The 14,058-nt window shown below is 40.7% G+C and overlaps 2 protein-coding genes across 5 annotated transcripts; one reads left to right on the top strand and one right to left on the bottom strand.

Annotated features, from left to right (window-relative positions):
- The first annotated feature begins 175 nt into the window (after positions 1-175).
- On the top strand, positions 176-5,317 carry LOC136444691 (major facilitator superfamily domain-containing protein 6-like). Of its 2 annotated transcripts, XM_066442391.1 has the most exons (4): positions 176-1,766; positions 2,395-3,636; positions 4,191-4,337; positions 5,098-5,317. In XM_066442391.1, exons 1-4 carry the CDS (start codon positions 1,712-1,714, stop codon positions 5,238-5,240), a joined length of 1,587 nt encoding a protein of 528 aa, XP_066298488.1. In that variant the 5' UTR covers positions 176-1,711; the 3' UTR covers positions 5,241-5,317. The 2 variants fall into 2 exon arrangements, with proteins under 2 accessions (XP_066298488.1, XP_066298480.1); XM_066442383.1 differs by lacking the exon at positions 176-1,766 and having other exon boundaries at positions 1,789-3,636.
- A 97-nt stretch (positions 5,318-5,414) lies between these two features.
- On the bottom strand, positions 5,415-13,762 carry LOC136444671 (coiled-coil domain-containing protein 63-like). Of its 3 annotated transcripts, none has more exons than XM_066442354.1 (15): positions 13,580-13,762; positions 12,046-12,152; positions 11,615-11,714; positions 11,217-11,347; positions 10,856-10,914; positions 10,563-10,685; positions 10,065-10,178; positions 9,225-9,480; positions 8,634-8,768; positions 8,275-8,357; positions 7,830-7,998; positions 7,317-7,480; positions 6,836-6,933; positions 6,507-6,600; positions 5,415-6,373 (listed from the first exon to the last, which is right to left on the bottom strand). In XM_066442354.1, the coding sequence occupies exons 2-15, from the start codon at positions 12,110-12,112 to the stop codon at positions 6,260-6,262; spliced, it is 1,707 nt and encodes a 568-aa protein (XP_066298451.1). In that variant the 5' UTR covers positions 12,113-12,152; positions 13,580-13,762; the 3' UTR covers positions 5,415-6,259. The 3 variants fall into 3 exon arrangements, with proteins under 3 accessions (XP_066298451.1, XP_066298461.1, XP_066298468.1); XM_066442364.1 differs by having other exon boundaries at positions 13,603-13,762; XM_066442371.1 differs by lacking the exon at positions 13,580-13,762 and adding an exon at positions 13,021-13,133.
- Between the last annotated feature and the right edge of the window lie 296 nt (positions 13,763-14,058).

Here is a 14,058-nt window from a genome sequence, read left to right as displayed (position 1 = left end):
CCTGCCATATACATGTATGCATTATGTTAAAGGCCATGAGCATGGACTTCCTATCGGAGCCTATTGTGTTAAAGGAATAGTTACAGTAACAGGACCAAGGTGCTTTGTTGCGTAAGATAGAATTTAGTCTCCACAGCAGTCTCCGTGAAGGTGAAGGAGGCAAAGCAGTTTACATAATACATGTAATCATACCGTACACCTGCAATCCTGCATACGCACATAATGTACGCAAATACTGCTATTTACCTCATTTTCGACACTGCTCAGAAAGCAATCACTGTATGGTGCGGTACTACATGCACCTTCATTGATTTTCCGTAAAGGAATAGCCTAACTTTGCCATGAACCGTTCAATGCATGGTAACTGACACCGACCGAAGTCTGCGTGGAGTCTATAAGGATGACCTTGGGTCGTGCAAGAGAAGGCGGGGCATCGCCCGTCAATCAAACTTTGAGGCCAATATCATTGGGTGATACCGTTACTTTTGCAGCATGTGGCATAAGCACAAGTGGTATTTCGACATCCGAGTGTATCCATGAGGGATCCTTTTGACTAAACGCCTGTAATGTCAATGAAATATTGAATATAAACGCACGAGGATTAATTTACAGGCAACATAATAGTAGTTCAGCCAAAAAAAAATTACGGGAAAATATTGAAAAATGAAAATATTGAAGAAAAAACTATTGACCAAACCTCAGAGACTAAACAAAAAAATTGCACCGACATCTTCACGCTCAAATTATCGATTTTCCTAGCCATCTTAGTCTGTTTGAGACATTGTGGGAACGGTGAGAAAATGGATTGTATTGGTAAATAATTTGTATCGTAGTTTTTAATTGGTCAGTTGTGTATCCATCATTTTTTCATGCCATACCGCTTAAGCGGAGCTCTGGGACATGGGGTCGAATCTGCGTAGGAGAATGACTTAAAATGCAGACATTGTAGAGAAAACACTAATTGTAGTGATGCTTACCATTTTCAACACTACCCCAACCCTATTCATTCACCTCGACACATGCGTTTGTAGTAATATAACACTACAGGACATTTACATATTGAATATTGGGAAATGATTGATTTCTGAAATGTCGACATTGAAGCTGTTGTTAGAACGGTGTGGTAGCTATTATGCTAAATTCATAACGAAGTTGTGTTGAAACCATTTGTGACATACGTCTGTCTTGCACTGTAAGCGCCATCAAACGAACCTGTCAGAAACTGCAAGACACCAGACACCTGTTAGACACCAGCTGCTGTTGACCATGCATGTTACAAATCAGCGACGTGAAGAGAAGAGAATATAAAGATAGATGTCGTGTACATGAATAACCCCCACAGACAGGACGCAGTATCTCGGTCAACCAATATGTACATGGTCGAAGAGGTATTTAGGTTACGGCGCCAGCTGATCGATGTGTTGGTCTCCCATTTCTTTTGGAAGAAACCACGTTTTACGTAGGGAACCCCAGGTCGACGCTCTCGTATCCAGTCTGACCGTGCGAGAAATCAAAGAAAGTATGGTGAAAAATAAATCAGAATACTACTGATATCTATTACTTACTGACCCAGCCACTCGTTTGATATGTTAAATGCTATAAACTTTTCAATGATAGCTTTTTTATTGCCCCCCCCTTGTTTTGATAGAATGGGCCTGTTAATATTTAAGATTCCTGGCTATTTGACCTTTATCTTCACTTTGGGTCAACTATGGCTGACCGCAGGCTTATTGCGTTGAAGATCTACTTTTTCTCCTTTTTTGGCGGTAAGGATTCTGAACCCAATAGTTAACTTGATTGACGTCAACCTTCAACTAACTGTGACTGTCAGGTGATAACACTTAACCTCACCGTGCGTCGTCGCTAGAACTTAAGAGGTGTCGTGTCTGGTCATAAACTTGATGTAGGTAGCTTCTTGGCTGAAGAAAAAGGTGCTGGAATTTAGGAACAGCTATGTAAGACAATGTTCAAGACTCGAAGACTAGAATTGTGAAATTAGTACCTGCGACCCATCAAGTGCATTCTGTTGTGGCCTCTGCGTCAGAGGGATGGCGCCCGAGAATCAGGGACAAGTCTCCGTTCCACTATATCTACATGGTATCAAAGGTCACCTACTGACCTATAATATATATATCAGTCTCTACACTGCCATGATCAATGGTTTATATCGTCGGGGGAAATTGTAAATATATACAGTGTAACACATTGACCTACTTGCAGAGATCTTGTATGTCCCAGAACATGAAGTAACTCTGTTAATGACGCATAATGATTTCACCAAAGCAATATGGAATGAGAGGGAAAACGTATCTTTCACACACTGAATGGAGATATTTTCTACATTGATGTCTCTTGGCAAAATAACTACTTTTGATATATTTTATTCTGCTGCAGGTTTTGCATGCCTCCTGCCCTACCTGTCCGTCTACCTCCGCCAGCTCGGTGTGCTGTCCTACCAAGTTGGGATCATCAGCGGATCGCAGCCTTTCCTCACGTTTCTCCTCAAGCCCATCTTAGGCGCTGCATCGGACAAGTTCGACAAGCACAAGCAGATACTGATACTCTGCCTCTCGCTATCGTATAGTCTGATGTTTTGTACATTGTTTGTGCCTCCTGTGAGTTCAGGAGAGCCAGTGATCGGCAAAGACTGTTTTCTGTGCGAAGCACGCTGTGGAAATTCTACCTCCACAGAGCTATTGTACCAAGAACGAGACCTTTGTAACTGTACTGCGCCACAGATAGAGAATGGGGATGACAACATGACCTTACAGATAAGGTGCCTCACAAACACTAGCTGTTTTTTGTGCCCTTGCAATACAACAGGACAGGGTTGTGATGCCAAACAAAGTACAGAAAGAAATATTGGGACGACGACCTTTTGGATGCTCTTGATTCTCCTTGTTCCAGCACAAGCTTTCTTTAACACATCAAATTCGCAAGCAGATGCTCACGCCATGCACATACTAGGCGACAAGGCGTCTGACTATGGCAAACAGCGGTGGTGGGGGGCTGTTGGCTGGGGACTTGTCTCTGTGATCGCCGGCTTTGCCATGGATCGATTCAGCGATGGGAAAAATCAAGACAAGACCGACTACTCCATCACTTTTTACATGTTTGCCGGTTTTGCTGCTGTGACACTCCTAACGGTTACTTGTGGCTTTGACAAGTGGCAACAAAAAAGGCCACAGAAGATGCTAAAAAGCCTACAGAAACTGTTAAAGAAACCCAAGGAGTTGTTTTTCCTTGTCGTAATGTTTGTCACTGGGGCATCATACGGTGCCATAGTAAACTTTCTATTCTGGTACTTGAAAGATTTAGGAGGCAGTCAGTTACTATTGGGACTTGCCTTGATGGCAAATTGTGTGGCCGAAATTCCAATATTCTTTTTCTCAGGGAAGGTCATCCATACGATTAGTCACAAGCGCATCTTTCAGCTTGCTCTCTTTTGTTATTTCATCCGTTTCATGTCGTACTCTCTGATACCCAGTCCATGGTGGGTGCTAATGATAGAACCTCTGCACGGTATTACGTTTGGGGCCATGTACTCGGCTGCCATAACTTATGCGAGTTTGATAGCTCCGCCGGGCATGGAGACAACGGTGCAGGGCATCGTAGGAGCTGTCTACTACGGAGTGGGTAAGTCTGTTAATTGGGAGGAAAGAAACTGATAACAACAAATTTATTGTGTTGCTGTCAAAGTAGCATATAAAGCAGGATCGGAGAAGTACGACGAGCGGCGTTATGATATTGTTGTGCTTTCTTGTCCTGCTGATAACGTCCTGTTTTCCGGTTGCTACCGTGTTCTGATGGCCATTGAAGTAAAGGATGAGCATTAAAACGAGAAATTGACATAGGCCAGGCAGAAATGGATACAAGACCATGCTTCACTTCTATACTGTTGGTGTCAGGTGTGGGATTTTGTCCAGTTTAGAAGTTAGAATCCATTAAGTCGGCGTGAGCATTATGTGAGGATCAGCCTACAAGGAAGCATTTCGATAATTATTTGTGTGCATGTGTAATGCGTTGATGAAGGTTAGACATCCAGGTAATAAGATACGCCAAAAATAATTACTCAAGGAACTGGATAAGATTTTGATTTTGAAAGTCTTATCCAGTTGCCTGAGTAATTATTTTTGGCATGTGTAATGCGTTATGTTGATAATGTGTACAAGTATACTCTTCTTTGATAGGGAGAGCGTCGGGAGCCCTACTTGGTGGAGCCCTCTTCCATACATATGGCGGAGTGGTCATGTTCCGTGTGTACTCCGTCATCTGCCTCGTCACTTGCATACTCCACTGGTTTGTTCATCGCTTCTTGGGAGTTGAAGCAAATGAAGGTATGTGGTAACATTGTCCAGAGCTAAGCCAGGACATCAAAACAGACAAAAGTTTACACAATCCTCCCAATCTCTTTAATAGAGCCTAAAAAAGACAAGAAAAGTTAATTTCCAAAGTTACCTAGGGTGTGGCTAGAATTTAGTTTGAACTACATAGATCTTTAACTTTCAAGTGTCGGAAAAATAACTCAGCAGGGAGAACGTTGGAAATGGAACTCCTTGGAAAGCGCCAGCACATTGCAGCAGCTGCTGGTCGTGACTATCCTCAAGGCAAGGGTGCGGAGATGATCGACTCTCCAAGCAGAGGTTAAAAGCGGAGACCGTTACGTTCTTCTGATTGGCAGCCGTTTTGAGTTGAAGGAATCCCCATTCCGAAAACGATTGCCTGAATCAGAAGTCTTCAGCCTAGGCCTAGAATAATGAGTTTTTTTATTGACTCCACTCCACACATGCATGTGTCTGTCAGAACGGGGGCTGCCTGGTGCGAGAGGATTACCACAGGGCTGGATGATTAATCATGCGTGAAATGACCGCGCTACTGTGCGACTATGGAGGTTCAAACCTCCTTGGTACAGTACATGATACGACCAATGATATGCCTGATCGCAGATACTTTGGTCCTACAGATTCGCTGCCATGTAGATTTGACTATTTAAGTATCTTGCTATATTGTAGTAGTACTTTGACTTTAGTCCACAATTACCATGACATTTCTGTAGTAGTAACAGCTTTACATCGTTTTGATGTTCTTCATTTGCAGGTCATCAACAAGATCAGGAAAGTGAGGAACTGGAGCCAGGGGCAGAAGATGGTGAAAAGAGCAAGACAGGAACTATGAAGTTTTATGAATGCACCATGGAAAATGAAAATGTACCTTATTACAACAGGGAGACAACAGTTTGATACGATGATGCTATGTGACCAATCATACTTGCAATGAAGCTATTTATGAATAAATCTGAAGCTGTGAATTTGTGTGGGGACATTCATTAGTATAACATGTAGGTGTTTTTTGAACATAATGATTTTACTTGGACAAAAGTAAAGACACAAACATTTAGTAAAACACCAGAGAAATATGGATGAAATCATATATTTTTTTCATCTAATTAGCATGTCCAAAATATATGCATATTTAAACAGTAGTATAATCAAAATATTGTATATAGATCATATTGCTACATATTGCTACATGATATGTGTTCAAAGTAGTAAGATTTATTTGCCAAAAACCACCAAGGTGTGGTGCAATATTTTCTATTGCTTAATTCTTTTTGACAATCGTTTTGTGCTTGTAGCAAAAGAAGCTTAACACCATAAAGTGTCTTTACATTCATCACAATTGTCAACAACAGCAAATAACTATTTTGGTTGTGGAATATTTGTAGTGGTCCGATTTGAAGGATATAAATTACTCAAGTCCATGACATAACCTTCTTTTCACTCATAAATGTCTAATACTATCAAACAACATTTAACATTGCACTTTCATCACTTCAGAAGGGATGCTCTATAAGCTGAACTATGACCTTAATTTACATAATCAGTCATGATGAATACTATAAAGGCAAATCAAGTTTTGATAATCAAAACTAAAAAATGACAACTGGAATATTCAAGTCTAACAGAAGTCAAACAAACAATTTTCAAACTAACTTTAAGGTATCAGTCTAACTGACTCAAACATGATGACAACATGGGTATCTAATGTAATACAGTCATGTAAAATAAGCAAATCACAACGTACAGTTAATGCAGGATCAACATATCTATTAACGGATTTCTAAACAAGCCCTCTACATCTTTGAGTACGCGGGCAATACAATGTTTAATGTGTGCAACATTATGTGCTGTCTAGGAGGAAATAGAATGCTTTTGTTTATGTACAAATAAAGGAGTGTCACTCATAGGATTGTTACTTCCTAGTGTTTTCCTTTCTTCTTGTCGTAGGATTTCGTCTGTTTTAGATCCTTTGCACCCGACAAGTCATATGAAAATGTCTTCTTCTGTCCGGCTGCTTTTTCTTTCTTTATGACCTTGAAAAAGAAAAGAAAAAAAATTCAAGAAAAGTATGCTCTGAACAAAATGAATCTTAAAGTAAGAACAATGGCAAACATGACTAGTGAAAATTCATGGAGTTATAGGTAGGATTGAACATTGTGCACTTACCCCCTTCATGACTCTGTTCTTCAGTTCACTCTGTGTGAGTGGTCTTTGGTCTTCATCGCTCGGTTGGGCAGAATCATCACTGTCATAGTCATCTCTGCAAAATATCAATTTAAGTTTGAGTGTTTGAATTTATTCAGATCCACAAGTACATTGTGCCTGTGGTCCTTTTCAAAAGTTTGAATAAATTAGGCTTTGAAAGACTGATTTTCATTTTCCTTGGAAGGTACGTGTTGGGACGTGTCAAAGAAAAGCACTGACAAGAAACACGCTAAAGTCAGCAATTGAAGGGAATGTTTCATTGGATGTGAATATTTATTACATATACTTACCCAGTGGTAGGAGGTTCTATTTGCAGAGAGGGGGGCGGTTTGGATGGTCCCTCCCCGAGCAGACTGTTGAGTTTGGGGTCGTATGGTCTGTCGTAATCCTATGATGAAAAACAAAAGCAAGATTCACCATACAAACTATCACTTTCTCAAGGATGAACAGTTGTGAAACCTGAACATTTCAAATCAATGAAGTAATAACACCTGCAAATCTCTTGAAGTCAACAACATTTAACATGGCTATAAAGTACTGCACCACAGTAGTGATACAGGATCAAGATGATTCTTCTTTCAAAGACACCTACTAGCCTGGTATCCAAACTTATTATAGCTGCAGAGAGGAGACTGGGAGCTAAAGAGAGGAGACTCGGGCGCTATCGAGAGGAGACTCGGGAGCTAAAGAGAGGAGACTCGGGAGCTAAAGAGAGGAGACTCGGGAGCAATAATAGGTTTGGATATCAGGCCTAATTCCTCCTGAACTGACCTTTGACATGAGGTATGCCTGTGATGCTAACAGCTCATTGGTCCTCTCCTCGATGACGCCCAGGTATTGCATCATGTTGTCGTTCCTGACGCCCTCCGTCCCCCCCAGCATGTCCTCCAGGGCCGACCTATCACAGCTCAGCTTGTTGAAGAGCGAGTTGATCCCTGTTTCCAACAGGAGAGGGAGGAAAAGTAATCATACTGATATCAAAATAAAATTGAAAACCTTTTTGAAAGGCTTTTTGTTTTCTTCCTACTCTGTTTCAGTCATTGCTGTGAGGAGCTCTTAAAGGTTTAAATGAATGTATCCGAAAAATAGGTAAGGCAGAAAAAATTGCAAAACAATCTTTATGAAATCATTAGTCTGAAGACATAATGAATATCATTTGCACCATTTGTCTGAAGAACTTTCTTGCAACCTTGTTATTTGAGGCAAGAAGCCACCGTGAACAAGTTTTACTGACCAGATTCTCCTATGAAAGTCACAGATTTACATCTACCACATTGTTCCTACCTGCTTTAAGCTGGTCCAGGATCTTGTTCACAGCTTTGCTCCTCTCGTCGTGTTCCTTGGCGGTTAAGCCCGCCGTCTCGGACTGCTCCTCCAGGTCCTTCAGGATGAGCTGTCGCTGCTGCTCGATGGACACGCCCTGCTGCTGGAACCGCTTGATCTCCTCCTGGATCTGGGAAGTGGTAATTTGCATAATGTGTGGTGTTATTTGAATAATTTATGCAGCTTGACTTCTTTAATACTGAAAAAAGTTAAGAAAGTTTCCACCTACATGTATTCTTCTGATTACAGCTGGCTATACAACATGGTTATTGGGGAAACAGCAAAAAAAGGACAACAGAGTCTACTCTTGATAAATGTACTACAAACCCAGTCCTTTTGATTTGAATAGTCAAACTCCAAAGGAGAACACAACTTTAAGCACATTAAGACAACAAGATGTTCTTACGTCTTCAATTTCTTCATGAAGCTTCTCCAGCTCATTGTTCTGCTCGTTCACATAGTTGAAAAGGGCAAAGTTACGATCCTCCACTGTGGAAAAAAACAGGGAAATTAGTATCTTAATGAAGTTTTGTATTATAAAAACACTGACAGCTTATCAGCTTCCAACATTCTACAACATACCAGAAAGAATTACAACTTTCAATATATTTTCAACTCTAAGACGACTTCATAACTTTGTTTTTCACAAAAGTCTAAACATGGCATTTTCCACACATTTCAACCATGTTAACCATATTTGATGCAAGTTAACACACAGTCAGGTACTATGTCAAGTCTACAGCAAAACAGATCACTGTTCCTCACCCTCAATGAACTTCTCCACCAGAAGATCAAGGTCTTCTTCCCCTGTCTCTTCACGAATCTTCTCGAAAGCTTCTTCGTACGTCTCCACGCTTTCCTCCTTAGCCTCTTTCTTCTTACGCTCTGCCTCTTCTATCTCTGTTACAAAACACACACAAAAATTGACACAATGTTTAGAGAATATTGACAACACTTACCAACATAATTCCAATTGAACTAAGGTAATATAAATCTGCTACTCTGAAAAACGCAACATCCCCATCATAATGTCACTCATATCTCAAACATACTGCTTTATGGTAGATATATGTAACCTGGCGGATAAATGTTTTTGGATGTCACTTAACATAAATCTTGTAAAAGAAAAACATAAAAACAGATGGAGAAAAATCATAGCAGTTGCTACAAATACTTCATAGGAATGCTATCCTTGACATGTCTTTTCATGGCAGATGGCAGGTGTAGGTACTACACAAATAAAAGCGGCTGTATGAAAAAAAGTTAAAACACAATGAAAATATTTATTTTTTCACCTTTTTTTGATTCCTACACCTTCATATCAATATTTTCAGTAATTGTTTTTTACAGACTGACCTCTCTTAACCCTCTGTGCCCGAGCCTGTTCATCCTCCTCCCTCTCCATGGTCTTGATGCCCATGAACTCCTTCAGCTTCCTGTCGTGGTCGATGACCCGCTGCAGCTCTTTGGTCTCCTGCGTGTGCTGCGCCAGGTCCTTGTCGGCCTTCTCCTTCAGCAGGATCATCTTGGCCTGCGCCTCGTCACGTGAGTCGTACGCGGCCGTGGAACTCTCAATGGTCTCCCCGATCTCCTTTCTGGTGTCCTTCAATTCCTGGTGAACAGTCATAATCGTTAGACTCAGGAATAACAATGGAATAGCAATCCTCCTTGAAACCTTACCAAAACATACTTTCCACTTTTCAAAAACATTTGTCGTATCAGTCTACTGTAAATACATTTAAGTTCGCATGGTTTTTATTTCGCGTTAGGGAGAAAATAGATTGTTCGCGGTGTTTTAAGTTTGCGTTTAAATCAATAGTAGAGCTACAGTCATAGGTGGGAAAAAAGTTTTGCGGTTGTTTTAAGTTGGCGCCGAAGAGTTCACCGCAAAAACCGCGAACATAAAACCACTACGAACATTTCTGCATTTACAGTATATGTGTTGGCAATTAACACTGTCAAAACATTAGACCCAACACCCAACATTTGTTGACTTATTCTTTGCTGTTGAATCACATCTTGACAATTAATGTCATTTATTTTTCCCTCCAAGAATACTCAAACCAGGCCAAGAAATTATCTTTTACCTTTAGTTAGCCTTTAATCGAGTACACTCAAAGTGTCTACAAGTTACTTTACAGTTATGATAAATGTTACAGATGCTACCACGACTGGTATTTATCAACATCATCTTACTTTGTCCAGCTTCTTGAACAACTGCTCAAATCTGGCCCTCTCCGTCCGGAGACTGTCAATCTCCTCCCTGAGCTTTGCGTTCGTTGTCAGTGCCGCGTTAAAACCTTTGGTACTCTGAAATATAAAACACAACCATTTCAAAACAATTACAGAAATTGTTGTTTGTCCATTTCAAAATGCCTTATACCTTTAAAAAAAAGGAATTTGTAAAAGTGAAAATAGGTCCTGGGACTGCAGTCTTTTTGGCCCACAACACACTCGTAAATAAAATTTGTCAAATGATGTTCTATGAATCCACCCATGAGATATGACCAATAGGCTTATGTAAAGAGCTATTAAAAATATACTGTATAGATATGACTTGTACGGATCTAAATAAGATGAATGTATGAAAAAAACATCATTGACCAAGAAAGATAATTTACCTTACTTTCCATGCACATGTGCATATCTTTCTTAAGCTCAATTCGATCAAAGAATATCTGCTCAGCGACTTACCCTGTCCAGTCTATTCTCAAGGACCCTCATCTGCTTGCGAACTTTGACCTCGTGCTCGCGGCCGATGTTGCTGCCTCCCATGGACTTCCGCTGCCCGTCCACTTTCCTCTCCCACTTACGAATCTATGGCGTAAGCGACAGGAAGAACAGTTCATTTAGTTTTGCTATTGAAATATTCATTATGTTACAGTCTACAATTGTTTCCATCATTCTTCATTATGAACCCTGGATACTTTCAAAAATATGTAACTCTGGATAACCTCATGAGAAATCCAACAGGAATCTCTAGTTACCTCAATGTCAAGTTCAGCAATCTTCTCCTTCTCAGCATCAATGGCTGATCCATATTCATCTGCAATGACAACATCATATGATTAAATAGTGTACTTCATTCTAATCGCTATCTAATCCTCAGACTTCATTGGTTTCATGACATTACACATGTACCTTCTAACTGCCTAACATGGGTCTAGTCAAGATTAATTTGGTACCATAAGGCTGCCTTGGTATAGCCTGAGTGTCATTCTAGTTAGTTCCAATACTTGGTTGGTGAAGGGAGAGTATGGGAACTAACTAGGATGACACTCAGGCTAGCCTTGGTACTGGAACTTAGGTTAAGCAGGAAGATTACTGAATGGTGATCCTAGACAGCACCTTTAGCAGCCACCAGGTTCTTCAGAACGTCCTTGTTCTCCTCGTCCTTGACCTTGTTGAACTTGCTGCGGGACAGCTTCAGATCCTTGAACAGCTCATTCTGCTCTGCTTCCAGTTTCTCAATCTCAGCCCTAAACAACAGCAATGGCAACAACATTGATGTTGATATCATGGCCTGCGCCCCTGAGGCGTCACCAAAAATAACCACAGACTGAAATAGCGTTCTTACTGCAGTTTCCCACATGCCTCATAAAAACAGACCACTTGAACTCTGATTTGGTCTGTAACTTTTCAGCAGATCTGCAATAACGGTATATTTGATTGGGATCTCTTCACATTGTGCATCATGCATATCTCAGAGATACATTAGATTTGTATATTTCGGAGAACCAGCCTACCTTTGTCTGCGAATCAGATCTTGTGACTCCACGCTATACGCCTGACGATCCCCCTCCATGATACGGTACTGACGCTGTAGCTTTGCCAGCTCACTTTCAGCTGGAAAAATAGTTTTTATCTTAAATCACTTCAGAACACATGGATAGATCATTTGAGCCTGATACTAACAAAAATTGGAGATGATTCTCAAGATTTCTCTATTAGCATCATGACAGACAGACACAAGTCAGATATGACTTTCATTATTGACTTTTTTGGGAATACATCAATCAAAATTAACAATCAATTTGTTGGTCACCCTTTTCTGTATGTAGATATTTTGCTCGTTAGGGATTGGGCATCAGACTATTGTAATGTTGAAGTGCATTTGACAAAAATATGAAAGTCAATGTGATTCACATCCCATGCATTAAACGAGAAGTAAACGTACCAAGTCCCTCCATGTCGTCCACCTCGCTGGCATCGGACCGGCGCCCTGCGGAGTGTCTGCGCGGCATGGTTTCACTTTTCTCCAAGTAACGTTTCAAGAAAAATCAGCTGAAAAAAGGAAATCACCTTTGTGAGAAATGACTGTAAAGTAGCATCTGGTGAATTGAACATACAGTAATCATAAAAGAATGTTTCTAGACATTCAACAAAGGAAAAAGAATGTTGTGTTTACGGTTACACAACTGACCCTTGCAAAAACCTGGCTTGCCAACCCTAGCCGCAGCTGGCTTTTTTTCATGAACAATTGACAACAACAATTTCAAAGTGACGAAAACTCTGTGAAAAGTTTAATCAGGCTGGCAAATCCCTGAGTATGAAGGTTCTTTGTACACAATCAATACCAATTACCTGCCAACGTTGCGATGGGTCACTGGTATTGTTACTGCTACCTTGTCCCCCCAACGACCCGGAGGTTAAGGGACTAGTGGTGGACTGGTATTGTCTGTGTACAAAGAACCTTCTCACCCAGACAAAAGCTCTTTCTCTGACCAAGAACCAACGTCTGAGCCACCTGGTTTGGAATGTTGGACAGGATAATTTCTCAAGCATTGGGCGGCATTCTGGGATGATGCAGATTTGATAACGTTAACTTTATTATCTCTATTCACAATAAATGAAAAAAAGCTCTTTTCCAATCCTTTATACATGTCACAGAAATTAGTCCTGAAAAAAAAACATCAAGCTGAATGATATAACGTTAACAAGGATTGAAACCCCTATGATTATTTCAACGATCACAATCACATTACATAGCAAAAAATACTCCTTCTACCTGCCCCCCTCCCCCTTAACGTAGTTACACGACTTGCACATGATTTTGTGGCGTCTTGATTTACTTAATTCTTGTAATCAAGCTACCATCTAACAAGACATTGTCACTAGACCCCTTGCTGTTCCTTTGAGACGCCGGCACTACCTGTTTCAGAGTTTTGTTTCCCAACATGTTACCGTACAAAAAAGGTGTAAACAATCCGGCTTCCTTTGTGAGCTCGTAACCCGAGGCGATGTCACAACAATCGCCTTAAGGAATAATAATTGAAGGGTCATTAGTTTTCTACACATGGGGAAATTATTCCTGTGGCGATAGCGAATTATTACAGTATTGTGTTGTGCAGATTTGGTATAAGATGAACGCCATAACAAGGGCAAAGCAATAGCGGTTCCTCTAAAAAATAAAATGGCGACCACGAGAAATTTGCCAAGAAGAAGAAGAAGATTACGAACCAAATTCAATCAATTATAGATGGGATTTTCTTTACAAATTGCATGCGACACTAGGGTTTCAGAAGCCAGATTTTGCATGTTCCCATTTGTTGTTTGACTAGCAAGCAGGGGATTGCAGAACATGGCATATTTTTGTTTGGGGTAACGTAACAGGTTGTGTTAGCACACGGAAAAATGATCACTCACGCCTAAATATGCCTTCAGGGACGATCATCACAGGATTTGCGTATCACGTTGCCTTAGTCCCTTACCTGAAATTAGGACGTAAACTGACCAGAAGCTTTCAGCAGAGAGGCTCTAGACAGCAAGGCTCAGGTCAGAAATGGTCACTGAGAAACGCCGCAGAAACATCGGTCGGTCACAACTCAGTGCTGTAGGACTAAAGCACACAAACTGTTGTCGTTGTCAAGGCGACCGCTGTGCAAATACCTCTTCCAAATCCGCATCACTGAGCAAATAAGGACCCAAACTAGGGTGTCCGCTGCAGCAAGCATTCTCCCTGTAAACTTGTGCCGAATTTACCACCAGAAATACAGCATTAGGCGCTATTTTCCTTCATAGAAAATTAATAAAAGCATTTCATATCTATCGATTAGAAAAAGCAGGCGTTTCTTATCATTATCTGACGGAACATAGTAACGTTCTGTGATGTTTATGTTAGGCACAAATTTGGTGATATCGTGGACTGTCTTGGCGGGAAATTGACAAAGATATGCTTGGTCAAATTGCA

This window comes from Branchiostoma lanceolatum, chromosome 1 (assembly GCF_035083965.1).
Source record: "Branchiostoma lanceolatum isolate klBraLanc5 chromosome 1, klBraLanc5.hap2, whole genome shotgun sequence".
In the NCBI taxonomy this organism is placed as follows: Eukaryota; Metazoa; Chordata; class Leptocardii; order Amphioxiformes; family Branchiostomatidae; genus Branchiostoma; species Branchiostoma lanceolatum.
This window is presented reverse-complemented; position numbering and strand designations above follow the sequence as displayed.

Bases quoted from the DNA above. Each gene is read 5' to 3' on its own strand.
- LOC136444691 (XM_066442383.1), top strand. From the start codon at position 2,325: ATGGAGATATTTTCTACATTGATGTCTCTTGGCAAAATAACTACTTTT. The intron at 3,637-4,190 runs GTAAGTCTGTTA...CTTCTTTGATAG, and splicing joins AGCTGTCTACTACGGAGTGG to GGAGAGCGTCGGGAGCCCTA. The intron at 4,338-5,097 runs GTATGTGGTAAC...CTTCATTTGCAG, and splicing joins GGGAGTTGAAGCAAATGAAG to GTCATCAACAAGATCAGGAA.
- LOC136444671 (XM_066442354.1), bottom strand. From the start codon at position 12,112: ATGCCGCGCAGACACTCCGCAGGGCGCCGGTCCGATGCCAGCGAGGTG. The intron at 10,915-11,216 runs GTGCTGTCTAGG...TTGTCATTGCAG, and splicing joins GAACCTGGTGGCTGCTAAAG to ATGAATATGGATCAGCCATT. The intron at 6,601-6,835 runs GTAAGTATATGT...GATATTTTGCAG, and splicing joins ATAGAACCTCCTACCACTGG to AGATGACTATGACAGTGATG.